This window comes from Gymnogyps californianus, chromosome 5, assembly GCF_018139145.2.
Source record: "Gymnogyps californianus isolate 813 chromosome 5, ASM1813914v2, whole genome shotgun sequence".
NCBI classification, from domain to species: Eukaryota; Metazoa; Chordata; class Aves; order Accipitriformes; family Cathartidae; genus Gymnogyps; species Gymnogyps californianus.
In genome coordinates, this window is record NC_059475.1 from 61781996 (window position 1) to 61798321 (window position 16326).

At 45.0% G+C, this 16326-nt stretch overlaps 1 protein-coding gene across 2 annotated transcripts in view; it reads right to left on the reverse strand.

The window, feature by feature from the left end:
- Positions 1-11182, reverse strand: part of AKT1 (AKT serine/threonine kinase 1) — a 73730-nt gene extending 62548 nt beyond the window's left edge. For both annotated transcript variants that reach the window (XM_050897342.1, XM_050897341.1), the window contains exons 1-2: positions 11020-11182; positions 4205-4382 (exon numbers count right to left, since the gene is read on the reverse strand). In XM_050897342.1, coding sequence (XP_050753299.1) covers positions 4205-4250 — 46 coding nt within the window. In that variant the 5' untranslated portion in view covers positions 4251-4382; positions 11020-11182. The remainder of the gene's footprint in view (positions 1-4204; positions 4383-11019) is intronic.
- Between the last annotated feature and the right edge of the window lie 5144 nt (positions 11183-16326).

The following is a 16326-nucleotide window of genomic DNA, read 5'->3' on the forward strand; positions in this document are numbered from 1 at the left end:
TATAGGAAGACAAATCACAATGGACTACTGGTTATTTATTAGGACGTCTGCATCACTCCATTTCATTACAGAAATAATTCTTTAGCAAAAAAAATTAGTAGTATTTCCATAAGTGGAATAAGTATCTTTTGTATAATTTCTTATTTAAGGACCTCTAGCAATTTTGATCAGCTTGGAAGCCAGACTCCCAACCAGTCCAACAGTTTTACCTGCCCGAAGTTCACACAAATTGACATTTGGAGGACACGTTCTGGTTTTCACAGTTAAAATTACTGTGCGGTGTTTATATACTATTTAAAAACAAAAGCAAAAAGTAGCTCCACATTTGCTGCTAAATATTAATGGATGAATACAGAGGTCTCTCCTGCTACTTATAATTGCTTCAGAGTTCTCGAGTGAGAAATCGAGATTTCTATTTCCTTTTTTAAATGTCAGTGTACATTTTTCGCTCCCCCTCTTTCCCTGCCTCCAAAAGACTCCTTTTTCCATAGAAGTTTATGCCCTAATGAGAAAACCGGACATACTGGGGAAGACAGAGATGACAGAGTATCAAAACACACAATCCCCCCTTTGTTAGCCTTGCAGAAAGACTTAAAAAAAGAAAAAAAAAAAACCAACAACAAAAAAAAAAAACCAGGATGAAGACTGAAGACAATAGAAGGACCTTTATAAACAGGGACCAGAGCAGAAAGATGCAAGAAATCCAATGAGATCTTTAAAATGGATCAGTAAAGTCAATAAAATACACTCAGGCATACCTCTTTTATCCAAAAAGTTCCACAACACACGACCAAAATTAAGGATACTCATGACATACATCCAGAAAACCTGTAATCTCAGAACTCAACAAGCAGCAATTTGGGCAGATAATTTTCTCCTTCCCCCCTCATATTCAATCACAATTACAGCACCTCTGCATCGACCCATTTCCCCCATCCTTTCCCACTAAACAAACCTTCAACGTAACGCAACCAGGGACTACACATTCTGGATGTACACATACAGTACACCAACCCCAAGTCTGAGTTTCTTCACGTTTTCTACGTGTGTGTTGGAACACTTCAGCCATGCAGTTATGCAAAGAGTGGTTAGTATTTTAACTACTGTTTCTGTCTTCACACAAGAGTCTATCGCCTCAGTGTGATTAGAGTAACAGCACCAAGCGCTGCCAATGGGGAAAAAGGGGAAAAAAAAAAAGATTCATTCATGAATTCTTCTATTTTTGCCTGGTTGAGGTTAGACATGTCATGGAGATGACTCTGGCCCCTGCACAAACAAACGTCTGTGCTACTGGAAGTACAGCTTCCTTTAAGCAACTGACTTACAGAACTGCCAAGAGCTCTCGGCCAGGCAGTGATGTTTAATTTCATTTCTCCATTTGTATTTTTAATCTTGGAAACAAAAACAGAAATGTAAAGAATGCTGACAGAAGAAAACAACCCCACAATTCTAGAAAGCCCTGCTATTTCCCTGCCAGGCCAAAACACCTGCTCCTGCTAATGATGGCTTTATGCTTATATACACCTGCCATCCAGAAGGGCTCCAGAGCACTTTGCAGCCTGATTTATACATACACAAATCATTAAAACCACCAAAATTAAGCCACTGCTGGGGTGAGATGTAGCAACTGTTTAACTGCACACAGCCATGCTGTTCAACTGCTCAGGACGTGAACTAAGAGACACCATATCCAACCAAAGCTATGGGGGAATGTTAGGTAGAGAGAACATCATTGCCCAATCTGGATTTTGGCCAGTCACTACTTAAAATATTTGCATGTGGAAAGCCCTAGGATCTTTAAAGAACACATGCAGTGCAACCTTCGGTTTTAAAAATGATCCAAAAGACAAACAATACACATTTCCTATATCTAAAATCCTCCTTTAGCAGTCCCTCCCTGCAGTAATTACTGTTTATGCCTTAACTGCAGAAGCTCACAGTATCAGACATCAGTTTTGGAAACATCCTGTGGTTGAAGCACTTGATCTTGCACAGCCAGCAAACTCATAGGGTCTGGCAGTAAATGTAGATGATTTAAAAAAAAAAAAATCCTTTACAAAACACATGTGCACACGAGTGGATCAGTTCCCCCCACACGCATCCCCAGCCAAGAGAACTGAATTTGTCAACTGATCCCGAAACAGCTACAAAAACCAAGAGAATAACGGAGCTGACACAGTGGCAAGCTGAGGAGGAGAGATAGCACTGCTTTCTAAAACGCTCCTCACATGGACAACACCAAATTAACAGTTGCAAAGTCAATGAAGCGGAACGAAATAGGTGTCACCCGCACATACGGAGAAGGCTAAAAGGCATTGAGGAACAGGTTAAAAAGATTAGGAAACCTGGCATCCAAAAACCACCAAGATATATTTAACAGTTTGGGTGTTTGGGCACAAATTTGCAGTCTCAAATATGCAGAACATGCAGAGTAACATTTTGGAAATGCGTTCAGCAGATAATCTCATAATATTATCAGCAAACCATCAGAGATAATAATCTGTTTCTCTAAGGTAATTAAAAAAAAAAAAAAAAAATCAGATCAGGGCATCTTTTACTAAGATCTCCTCCAGAGGTCTCCTTATGTGAAAGTAGGTTTATCGTAATCCTAGAAACAACAAAAATTCATTTCTCAAGAGTAAATACAGACAAGCTTGAAATACAACATTACTGTTTTAAAGTTTCAGACACATCTGCCTCTGAATCATCCTGACAATACAATTCCATTTTCATACTTTTTAAAATAAATGTTTCTCCCCCAGATTTTTGTACAGTGCTCCTCAAAATAACAAAATAATTTTTTTTAGAATTACGGGTAAGTGCAGGAAGAATTGTAACAATAGAAGGTTAAAAAAAAATTCAGCCTAAAAACATCATTTAAAACTAAAAACATATCTCTGATTTGAAGAGTTTCTAGATTCATTCATTCAGCATAATTCTCAAATACTTTATCAGAACAAGGTAGCCGTGGTACACCAGAATCATCGAATGAGTTATGTAAGATAATGAGTGGAAAGGTGTTTCTAACTGAAATAAACCAGAACAAAAAAAAAGGAAAAAACTTTATCAAAATATTTTTACATCAAGCATCAGACAATTTGCTAAACTAAGCTGCATATCTGGCTGTTAGAAATATATGTTTCCACCCTTTTAAAACAGGGATTATCAACATGTTTTCTAAATTCTTAGAAATTTCTTATTGTTGCAGAAGAACCATCAGCCTTTATCAAGGTTATGATAACGTATTTCCATTTTCTTCCAGAAATAATTATGCTACACCTTTGCACCTTCAGTCAAGTTGTTGCAAACCCTCTAGAAAAATCGTGAGTCTGCAGAACCATGTGAGCTTCCCTACTGCTGGAGCACACAGACTCTGTTTTTGGTCCAAAAAAATGACGATATTATGGAAAGTACCTAACACTGCTCTCCCCTTTCCAAGAAACAATAGTAGCATACAAAGAAACAGGTAAGTCAGGTAACTTACAGGAGCAATGCTGTAGTGCTTGAAAACAAACACCCTCCTACCCCCCCAAAAAAGAACAAATCCACTGTTTTGAGAATAAAACATTTAAGAATGCAAAAAGCAAAACGGCACACGTGACTATGTTATTTCATTTTGCCACCCAGTCAAGAATAAAGACTTCTTATAAAAATCAAATGTCATCAGTGGTACAACAGAAATGCACAGAGTGCACAAACTCAAGGCTATTCTTCCCGTCTAGGACACTGGTACCAAGAGCGGTTCAGACACGAACAAAATAGCACATTCTCCAGCAAGTCTCTGCAAGAGCACAGCACTGCTTGCAAAATACAGGCGTATTTTTCACTGTTCAAGTGAAGATTCACCTCAAGACAATTCTACCTTATAACAGAAAAAGAAAAGCTGCAGACCTACATATGAACCAAAATAATTTGCTACAGTTTAACCTTTAACACTCTAAGTAGCATCTCCTTCAGTTGCTATCTTTATCATCATTTTCAAAGTAGTTGACGCAGTTTTCAGTGAACACACACACACACGCACCCCCCCAAAGAAAACCCCTTGTGCGTTTTCTCAAACTTGGAAGTCACGCATGCTCCTTATATGCCATCTCCCATTAGGGTGAACTGGAAAGTAACAGACTATTTGAAGATATGCTGCTAAAGGACAGGTCACCACACGAGAGAAAGTCAATCTACTGTCCTGGAGCAAAGAGACACTTACCTCGTTTGTGAAGCCACCCTTCCTTCACTATTGCTACTTCATTCATAATGGCAGGAATGTCTCTTGAAAAATCAGTTTATGCCAAAAGATCACTCTGTTGAAATTCCTGAACTCCCGCAGAAGGCTCCACAAAAGGGATGGGGGTTTTTTTTCCCGTTTTTCTCCTTCTCAGCTATTTCTAAAAGGATCAAAAGAAGAGCGCACCATCATTTTCAAGCATGTCACATATGTACAGCAAGGGATACAACAGGGAGTAGCTTTCATTGCTGGGCTGTTGGTTTGGGGTTTTTTAATTATTATTACAAATCCTAAATGAGGGCTTAGCTCTTCACAAGGATTTTTATATCTCGGCGGATGGAGGTGCCAAAATACGTGCTTGCTAAAGTCTTGCTTCTTCACTGAGCAGGCTGATTGTGGACAGACTCACACCACCACCAGATGCTGTCTGGATTACAGGTGGATGCAAAATCTTGCCCAGTAGACCTCCATCTCTCCAACACCACCTCACTCTCCACAACAATAAAAATTCTGAGATTTCACAAAGTCCAGTTTTAAATATTTCCTGGTAAGATGACTTCCAGAACCTCTTCTGGAAGGTTTCTTTACAGCCTGATGTATAGCAGTCTATCAACTACCAAGAGTGCATCTTAGAGATAAACCTCTGACAGTAAAAATTCCCAATACTCTGCTTCAGATTTTCCTACCTTCAGCGTCATCCTGTTAATCCCGCTCAGATCCCCTCGACTCCCCAAAAAGCGTCTTCTCTACCTTTGATATTTATAACTCCTACCTCTCCTAGAGGTATACAAAGAATATCAGATAAGTTCACGTACCTTTCTGTTATCCTAAATCAGCCCTTATAACACCCTGATCAATTTTATTGCTCTTCCCTGAACGCACTGCAGTTTGCTGCTGTCTTTCTCACAACGAAATACACCTAAATACAACTTAGGATTTTTACCCCTCTGCTTTATGAGATGAAGTCCCTATCTAAATAGCTCAAAATTGCCGTATCTTATTGAAAATGTGCCTAGCTCATGGCTGACTACCACAGAAATGTTCTTCACATTTCTCTCCCTCATTGAAAGTAATCTCTTCCCAAATGCATTAGCTTTTATTATTTTTCTAAATTGAATCTGATTATTTTTCTGCTTATGGTACAAATGTTCTCTGTTTGTTTTTCTTTAATGACTTCTGTGCTCTCCGAAGTGTCCATACCACCATTCAATTTGGTATGACTTGGGTGATCAAAAAATTTAATTGGTGACAAATTCCCAGCAGTAACCAAGAAGTTTAACAAAACAAAACCCAGCAGCATTTGTAATCCACCACCAAAGACCTGGCTTTTACTGGAGTCTCTCTCCAACCACAGACACATCTCATTCCTGCCTAACAAATATACACCATCTCTGCATGCATTTGGCACGCATGCATCAATTATCTCTGAGCATGCAGGTGATAGCCATCCATCAGAAACTAGATTAAAAAGCAACTAATTCCCCATAACTCACTAAGACACAACCCTGGATGGAAGAAACAGGTGGTCAAAATGAATCCAACCTAGAACCGAAACCCCAGCAGGGACAGAGGGCTCTGTACCATACATCACCAGTGCTCTGAAACGCGCAGCCTTTGAAGCAAGGAGGTCAAATTTGAACAAGTTCCACCACTGCCAGCAGAAATGGACTGGGAGAAAGGAGGTCACTCCCGTGATACTTTGCCTGCGAACTTTCACTGTTTATCACTATTCCTCAGCTTTTCCAGTAACACTTCATTTTCTAGTTTTTCCCCAGAAACAAGGTGGTTTGGTTTTTTTTTTTTCCCCAAATTACAAATCTGCCATATCTCACTGGTTATAATTATCAACTCCAAGAAACAGATAAGACGTTTGCCTGAGGGAGGGAAAACACATGAAAAATGACATTGGAACAAGAGACATGTAAGAATTCCTTAATTTCATAAACAAATATGAGAACACCATATGCTGCAGAATAGAGACCAGTAACCCACAGCTGCCAGAGTTACCTTGGAATAAACTCCTTTAGCTCCAGAGCAATTAGGATAGAACCTGACGAACATGGCAGGCTTTCATTCTCCTTTCAAAATTGCATGCACAATAGTCATGTGAGCTAGACTTACTTGTGGATGTCAACAGGAGACTAGACCTTGTTTAGAGGCTTTGTTTAAGCATCGAGCAATTTGCAAAGTGTTGAACAAAACCCCTAAGATTATCACAGCTTACGTCTGGAAATGCAACACCCAGGTGTGAAAGTTAACGCTTCTAACGTTGTGCCGTAACAGAAAGCAGGGACTGTGCAACCTACCTCTGCATCTTGAATTCAATGATTTAGCTGCATTGAACAATCAATACGTAAAAAAGGAAGCTACAAGACAAACTAGTCTGTGGAAAGGACAATTCTATTATTAAAAACAGAAAAAAGTACGAAGGCCCAAAATTCTGCAGTCTGCAGCTAACTTACTCCAGGTTTTTCTGGCTTAACGCTTGCCAAGGTTACCACTTGGCAGCCTCCTGCTGTCACAGGCTAAACTGTCATCTCATAATCTGAATTTGAATGACAATACAGCCCAAAAAAGCAGAACAAAGAAATCCAAAGTTCAGAGGAACTACTTTTTCTACTGTCTGTGGTGTCCAAAAAGTTTGGACTGCCTTTTCCCTACAATTTCTACCCAAGAAACACTCCCCACTTGCTACTGCAGCCCTACTATCAGGGATGTGTCTTTACCTGCCTGTCTCCTTCAAGGGGAGAGGGGTGGTGAAGGGGGCAGGGGGTATCGTAAAGGAGCCATGCACAGAAGATTGGGTAGCATGGCACAACGAAGTGGGAAAACACTAAACATTTCCTGACACCAACCTGCAGCATGGGCTCCACCTCAGTTCTTCAGTCAGCTATGCCAGAGCGCTTATTTTATAAGGGGGAACCTTAAGCTATTTTTTCTTCACACTGCGAATAGCTGGTGAAGAATCCCTTCTCACTGTTCAACAAGATGTCCATAGACACAGCTCCAACAGCAGCAAACCCACTCTATCTGGTATATTTTAAAACACACGTTCAAGCTGTGCCTAATATATCTATTTTAGTAAAAGACGCTATTGAAGACAGTGGCAGCAAGTAAGAGTAATTTCTCGGAATAGAAGAGTAAGTTAACTACAGGTCAACGCACTACTGAAGATGCGTAAACCAGAGAAAGTTCCTTTTCCATAAAATCCTTAGAGGGGAAAAAAAAAAAAAAAAGAAGAATGATTACAGTCCTCATTTATGGCCATCTAGGAATGGTTCCCAGTGAACAGAGGGCATCTGAGGTAAGTATGACCTGGCTGCTCCAGCCTGTGTCTGCACATGACTGAATACTGTCAAAAGCTAAACAACTCTGTCTTTCTCTTAGCCTTCTGTTTGCTTGTTTTTCAATAAGCACTTCTGTAATGCCTTTTTCAATACCAAAGTATTCCTCATGCGGCTGAAGTGCAGTAAATCATGAATGGCATGACATCAGCATGGTATCACGGTGACGCTGGTTTTACGCATATATTCCTTAAAGGTTATTAACTTCTTCATAAATAATGAGATAACTCACTTCCTTAGGCACTGCAGCAGCGAAACCTGCTTTAAGGAGTCAGTCAAACCAACCGTCTAACAGAAGGTGGAGCAGAATCGTCTCTTCCGTATTTGGGAGAGTCGCGTTAGAGCTCATTCTCTCATTCTCTTCCATTTATTATGCTCGCCTTCTTTTGTCTCTACAAAATCAAGGGATGAATCTGTCCTCCTTGTCCTCTTTCCAAGATGAAATTTTATATTTGTTTCTACTCACACCCTAAAGCAGAGCAGGAAGAAAAGGAATTCTTCCATAACGCTGAAGCTGAAACCTAAGCTTATGGGATGCAGGAGCATCTATGGTAATCACCTCATCTTCATGAGGGAGAGCAAGCAAGAGACTGAAGGACGATCAGACCCACCAATCTTGGTCCTGCCACTGCCTCACCTGACATGTTAGACTGTGTCCAGGCTGTACTAGTTAGCCCAGATCAGAAAGCAGGTTACAGCAAAGCATGCTCCTGGCGTAACGCTTTGCCCGTCACACCACCAGTTACCGATGCCCACTGCCCTGGTGTGGCACAGTCCTGATGCTCCCAGGACTCCCTCAGCCCTAATGTGCTACACATCCTTACATGTTCTTATAATGCACCGCGGTAGGACGAGGCAAAAAAGGATCCAGCTGCCCGTGTTTGCCTAACCTTGGCCACATGACACTGTCATGAGAGCAGATGAGACACACAGGAAATGGAGCAGGGCAGAGGAGCGTGTGTTTGGGCCCATTACATGGGATATCATGAGCAACCTAAGCTCTCTTCCTGCAGCAGATCCCAGAACCCAGTGTAAGCTCACAGCTGACAGCCAATTGCACCTGAACAGCACAGACACAACAAAGCTGGGCTCCAGCCAACATTTCAAGTGGAGCGTAGATAGGTGTCCCCACCAGGCTTTGACCAGTGAAGTACATCTCCTGCATTATGCAAATCCTGCCTTGGGTGCTTCACAGGAGCAGCGGCGGTTCCAACACACTCAAGGCCCTCTAAGCCCGCAGTAGCTTCGCACCGTGACCCAGTTACCAAATCTGGGCAGACAGCTTTCAAGAAAGCTTAGAAGGACCAGGTTGTTCCAGCATCTTAGCTTACTTTACAAAAACGCATTATGGGCCACGAGTTAGGTGCGGTCACCAGTATTTGCTACTATATGTCCTGTGTCAAATGACACGACGTCTAAACTGGTATTTCATGGCAGCAAGTGCAGCTTATCACAAGGTTCAGAAAGGCCTTTCTGAACACTAAGATATAGGGAAAATGGTAAGTGGAGAACAAAAACCTCTAAAGCCACATCCACTTTTCTTTCAATCTGTTAGCCTAATCTAGGTTTACAAAACTGTAATTTGAAATACTTGTACTCTCATGCCTTTGCTGATCAATAGACAGGAGGTTAATATTGTTCAGGTGAGGGGCCAGAGTTACGACATCCAGCTGTCCAAGCTGCAACCACAACTATAGCTTGATAGGACAAACTAAGCAGCCTATTTCAAAACTGAGTGATGGCAGAAAAGAGGCTTCTTCACACCCTCTCTGTCAAAGACACAGCCCAGACAAAATCCTCTTTATGTTCCCAAACAAGAACAAGTCCTTTTACAGTTTATGCTCATATAATTTAAGAACTATACTGCTCAGAACTTCTGTACCAACTTGAGATGCATTTAATCAAATTCCATTTTAAAGTATTTATAACAGAAGTTTTGTTCTGTCCCCAAACAAGTCAAGTCAGTCATGAACCTATTTAATTCTTAATGTAATCACTTAAAGGACATTTTTATAAGCCAGCAAGTGAATGCTGGAGCTACAAGTTACTTGTGGACATTGGATCAATTCTTAAATTTGATTTACCACTGCTGCACACCAAAAACAGTTCTATAAACATCACACACAACAAAAACCCTCCTATTTAAAAAAAATCAAAGGCAGTTCCACAGTGTCTTTAAATCTGTTAACTCAGACAAATGTTGTGGCTGTCATCAGGAAATTAACTACTACACAAAAGTAATTACTAGTCATGCAGTATGTCAAATTTATTTACCTGTAAACAAATATTCTTCTGAATTAAGTGTTAGTAACTCCCCTTTATAACTGTATTTTGAAATGTACATCCCTCCTGTGGTATAAATAAAACAAACAAGAGCAAATCAGGGATTTGCTTCTTATATGTTAGAGGTGGCAGGAAAACAAAAAGAAAAACAGTTAAATACTTTCCCTAGAGGAGTGGAAGGAGGGCAGGGATACCGATAAGGTGCAAGCTGCATTAGCATCAGTAGCGTACTGTCAGTAAAATACATAAAAAGTCCCAGCACATTCATATACTTGATTATAATTATGCTTTCTACAACGAAACAGAAGCAAAAGTCCTAGAAGTCTCCAAGAACATTTTGGCAACTGCAGAATTTCACCTGGGGGGGGCTAGGACAGCTCCCTACAGCTCTGCAAAACACGACTGCAAAAAAAAAAAAAAAAAAAAATCAAGTCCACAAACGCTGCACAGCCACCTACACACGCCAAATGCCCACGGAAATAATCACACCCCCGTCGGCAAACACTTAGTGGTCCGCAAAGCAGAGCTGGGCTGAACAACGCGGCTACAGAAGACAAGGGGAGAAAATGGGGGCGGGTGAGGTGGGAGAAGGGGGGGCACTTGACGACTTTATCTGCCACAGTTTTAGAAATACACCCCCCCCCCCGCCACCCCCGTTTCCCTGGGGGATGCTCGGGCAGGTCCCGGGCGGCCCCAGCCCCCGCCGGCGCTGGAGGGCCGCGGCTCCGAGGGGGCCAGGGCGGGGGCAGGCCCGAGGGCCGCCGGGGGAGCCCCCCGCCCCGCCACCCTCTCATCCACCGCATCCCGGGGGAGCCAACAGCTTCCTGTCCGCCGCGGGGCCGCCGGCAGGACGCCGGCCGGGGGCCGCCCGCAGCCCGGCCCCCCTCACCCCCCCACCCCGCCCGGCCGCCCCGGGGCGTCGCAGCCCGGCCGTGCCCGGGGGGGGGGGGGGCGGCGGGGCAGCCCCCCATCCGCCGCCGCGGCCTAGGCGGGTCAGCGGCCGCCGCCCGGGGAAGGCGGAGGGCGGCCGCCCCCCTTCCCTTCTCTTCCCTTCCCCTCCCCTCCCGGCCCCGCACAATGCGGCGGGCACGGCGCGGCCGAGCGGAGCAGGCCCCGTCCCCGTCGCTTCCTTCCCCCAGCCCTTCCCAGCCGGGGGAGCGGGTCACTTACATGGCTGGAGCCCGGGGAGGAGGTGATGGGAGGGTGGCGGCGGCAGGGGAAGGGAGCCGGGGAGGGAGGCAGGGGAAGGGGAGGGAAGGGGCGAGCGAGCCAGCGAGCGAGCGGGGGGAAGGGGGAGGCTGGCGAGGCGGGCTCTCCGGCGGGTGCCGAGCGAAGGCCTCACTGGGCTCCCGGCAGCCGCCGCCTCCTCACCATCCCCGGGCGGCGGGCTGCGGGGCGGCTCCTCCTCCCCCTCTCGCAGGCGCTCGGCCCATGGGGCTCACACGCCCGCTCCCGCTGCCGGCTTGCCTTCCCCGCCGCTCCGCCTCGCCCCCGCCGCCGCCCTGCCTCCGGCCGGGAGGGAGAGGCCGCCCCTCGCCTCGCTCAGCAGCCCCCCCCCCCGCAGCCGCCGCCGCCTCCCCCCGCGCCACCGGGCCGAGCTCCCGCAGCCGGGGCCGGGCTCGTCCCACACGCGTCTCCGCGGCGCTCGCTCACATCCTCCGGGGAGCGGCCGCCGGGTCCTACCGCCGTCGCACCGCTTCCCGCCCGCCCCGCCGTGCCGAGGGGCCGCCCCGGTCCGGTCCGGTCCGCGCCGCTCCCCGGGGTGGGGGGGGGGGGAAGGGGGGGGGTTCGCCGCCGCCGGGGCCTCGCCGCCCTTGGAGCTGCCCTCAGCGCGGCGGGGCAGCGCCCGCCGGCCCGGCCCTCCCGCCGCCCCCCTCCGCCCACCCGCCAGGCCGGCCCCAGGCCCCGAGGGCGGCGTTTCCGGGCCCCCGGCGCGGCCTGTCCCCGGGCGGCCCGGCGGCGGGGTCGCCCCCCTGCGACCGTCCCGGCTGTTGACCCGGGCGTTTGGGACGCCGTGCCCCGCGAGGTGATGTGGCCTGTCCTAACTCGGCCCTGCGGGAAGCCGCCAGCGTTAGGAGCCTGGCGCCTGGAGCGTGGGCAATTTACCCCAAAAAACAGGGGCCCGACCCCGCCGTAGGGGAGAGGCCCTGGCGGCCCCCGGCATTGCAACCTCTGGGAAGGGCCAGGCCCCCGTAAACCTCTTGGGGTGCCACCAGCAAGCTTCCTCGAAAGTGTGGGGTGCCAGTCCACTTACCCTGCACTCGGAGCTTTCCCTTGTGCCCGTGAAATACCGATTGATTAAATAATTAGGTATCACGGTACCTTGGAGGATATTTCAATATCCCTTTGCGCAGCAGGCGGGCTGTGAGGCATGGGAAGGTTAAGCGATTGCCCGGGGACTCGTGGTGGCGGAGGGGCCGGGGCAGCAAGGCTGGATGCCGCTCTGCTCGCCGCCTCGCTGCGCTCGAGGCCATCCTGCTCTCACAGCAGGAATGGCTCAAAACATCACAAATTACTTGAACTATTGCTTACAGCACAGCAGTATTTTGTAAGATTTTGAAGAGCCGTTCTGCTCTGAAAAATGATGTTGTGGAAATGCCTTTGACAGATTTATTATTTCTCCGCGCTTCCGGTATCAAAATTTGCCCTCTTTGGTCATTCAGGGATTTTGTTTATTTTCTAATTGACAGTGCCATAAACGCTAACAGGGCTGGAAGAACTGATTGGGTTTCTTCAGAAACGTACGATTACTGATGATCACATTTTTGCAATCAGAAGCTAGCTGGAATTTAGAAAACAGCACATCTTCCCACAGCTTTGCACTGTTAACAACATAAGGGTGCATAAAACGCATTTACAGCAGTAAAGCTGGGGAATACGACTCTGCCTTTACACTTGTAGCAAATCTATTTGATATAATAGGGCTTTTCTACCACATCATCTGAATGATTGTACACGTTTAGTGAAATTCACTTTCTTCTTCCATTTTGATCAACTAGGTCTATCTAATCATATCTGTCACAAGGGTTCCTGAGCGTCAAATGGATCGCTGGATTTTGGGTACACCAGTGTGCTAGAGGAGCCAACGAGGAGTCGGAGAAGGAACGGCTTCACTCTTCTTCATGGTGGAGGGAGAAAGAGCAAGACTTCCTTTCCCACCAAGGAACAGACCAGTTCCTCCTGGCAGAGCTGCTACACCAGCATGGTATTTGCTATGATGGCACTCCTTTAGGTTTACTACGGCATTTTTCAGCAGAGTTTTAAAAAATGTACCGTTCGGGCAACTTAGCGGAATAAGCAGACCCCATGGTACGGGCCCAATTACCTACTTTAGGGTCAAATCCTCATCTGCTGCAGTCAGTGGAAAGATTTCTGTTGATATCAGGGCAGAATGAAATGGCTGTGAGAACTCTCTAAGATGCAAAGGAAAAATCTGGGTTTGTGATCACATTTCGACCTACCATGCATTACATACAGAATATTTAGTGTAAATTAAAATGTAGGTAGGCATTAAAGTTATATTTAAAATTAAATTAATCATCAGTGTGCAAAGCTTGCAGGCAGCCCAAACTTAACAAAAACAAGAGGAAAATTCATTTATGAACTAATTTTGAGTCTTCAGACTGCAGTTACACCTAGCAATAAAGAGCATGTGCAAGTACAGGAGTTCACTGGCTGTAAGACACTTCTGTCCAGGCAGGGGGATCTCTGGTAATAGATCTGATTGCAGGAGAGCTTTCTTGCCTTCCTGCCAAACCCCGTCCTGATTGATAAGCTCCCAGGCTGCGTGGTGAGCAAGGTCATTAGGACTTCCCCCTGCAAATGAAGCAGCAGTTTAAAAAATAAGGTCATACCGTAAACAGTTTTCTGTCCTGAAGAGAAGAAAATAAACCTCTGTTGTTTGCTGGAAAGGAAGTACAATTAAAAAACCCCCAAATTTCAACATGAACAGATTGTTTAGATTTGCCGACTGTTGATTTATCATGATGAAAGACAGGCCCAAACTAGAAAGTTTGGATCCTGATCTGGATCTGACATTCCCCAAATTTGAGGGGGAAGTGCGATTCAGAGTCTGGAGTAAGGGCTTATCTCTCAAACACAGCAAAGTACTGTGCATAAAAATACCCAGGTAAAGTAGGAAGTGCCTGGTCTGCAACAACAAGAGTGACTTTGTATCAACAATGAACAAAAGCAGCTTTTTTTTTCTTTGAGAACAATGAAATCACTCAAGAATTGTTATAAATGCAAACAATGTGGGTTTTATCACTCAGTTATCATCATTGGGATTATAGTCTATAAACCCTAATTTTCAGGGAAGTCCCTAGGTTTCCCTGAGTGCTTCCTCAAATTTCACATCTGTTGACTCTAATTTATTAAATGTTTCAGGATAAGGTGCATCAACTGTTCCTTGGTATTATATTACCCGAAAATACTGAACGTAGGGGTTAGTGGCAAAGAATGGTTGATTGCCAGGCAGTGTATCAATACCATACCAGAAGAGCAGGCACTCCTGTTCTCATCCATTTTTAACACATGCATAGGTAACATATAATTCGATGTAACTTTTTAAAGTTATTTTAAAACATTGAAATTATGCAGCTTTGGATAATTTTTTTTTTATCCAGTCAGGCATAAGAAGAAAGACTAGCACGGTAAGATGAAGTGGAATTACTGAGTTAACCCCCAGTAGAACAAGTTCTGTTCCATGATTGCAAGTAATGACAGCACCTTTATGGGCCAACAGTGAATTTGTTCCTCCCTTTTTAAAAGGTGGGCTGTACTCAAAGGTACTCAAAGGAAGAGACTATATGACATCCTATTAGAATTACAGAGGTAGTATCTCAGTCTAGGCATTAACAGCTTTTAAACAACTCAGGTTTGGTCTCAAACAAAAATCTAGCTCAACAAAAATACAAATTAAAAGTGCATTTCATGGTGCCAAATATAATAAACATAGTTGTGCTTCTAAAATTGAACAAATCCAATGTTTGAAGGTGTATTTCTCAATAGCAAAACAGTAGCAGGCTATCTGGAAAAAATAATAAATATAGTCATACTGAAACATTGTAGTTTTGCTTTTTAGAAATTCATCTTGTGAATAAATAAATGTATGATTTCGTTTGTACTTCTCCGATGAATTTCCTACAAGACTAAGTGTCAGCTAAACTGGTAACATGAAGAGCAGCAAACTGAATGATGCCTGTTTGCTGAGGCATTTTTGGGAGCTCTTCCTGATGGCTCGCTAAAAGCCCTGGGAGAGGTTGCACAGGAGACCTAGGTTTGGTTTCCAGCTTCTGCTCCTGGTCGCCAGGGTGCTAAAGCTGGACAGCCCTGGGATGGCAGTGTGCTTTCTCCAGCTGGAGCGGGAGGAAGAAGGCACGCTTCCCAGTCCCGCAAAGAGCTTTTCTGGCTGAGTCACGAACGCTGTTGACAAACTCCAAAGTGAGAGCAGTACAGTCCTCTTCACCAGGAATAATGATAGCCATGACAAGGGGCAGCAAACACGCTATGGGGAGTTTGGTATATAAACAGGAACTGAATTGGTTTGCATAGAAAATGCGCTAGTTAGATATAGAACGTACAAAAATAACAAATATATCAGTTCTGTCTCATACACCACCGCAGCCGCTTGTGTTGTTACAGTAACAACCACAAGTCCCAGTCTGGACCAGGCACCATTAGGCGCTGTAGAGACACATCAGAAGACACGGTCTTTGATCTGAAGGGACTGACGTCTGCTTCAAACCGCTGCTTTTCCCCCTTGCTTATAAAGTAACATGTCATGAGTTCTTAGTTCTGGGAAGATACCTGAAAGTGCTGAAATTCCAGTGATCTGTGTGAGGAAACATCATGATCTTCACTATAGTCAGAAAGGCAAATCCTCTTGAGACTGAAGTACTGAAGTTATGGACACATATTAAAAGAAAAGCAAAAACTTTCAGGTTCCTGTTGCATTCCCAACTTTCATGCACCCGACGCTGATTATGCTCTTCACCTAAAATTACAGAGTTAAGCACAATGTGGGCATATAAACTTGGGTGCAGTTTGAATGGTTGATTACCCCTGCAGATCCCCACATGGAAACGTGGAAGGAGCAGCAGCCGTGCTGCTGGATGTGGGCACCAGCACAGCAATGGGTTCTGGTTTCGCTGAGCTCCAGGTGAAAGCCAGCGCAGAGCAGGTCAGTCTTCCTGATGACATTTGCAGTTTCCTAGAGATCAAGAGCTGTAATTGAGCTGTTAAGGTTTTAGGCGTTATGGTGACAGGGGCTTCCTAGATCCTTTAAAATGTATATACATGTGACATTTATCCAGTGGACTGGCAGGTTTTTTTATTATTTGTATATTAACGCTAGAAGGGATTGCTTTTAATTTCGTCAGTGCATTTTTAACGGCATCTGCATGCACGCAAAAATCTGCTACCCTTTGAATCACCTCCTCAAAATTGTATAGTTTGGAAACTTCTAAGGGCAGAAGT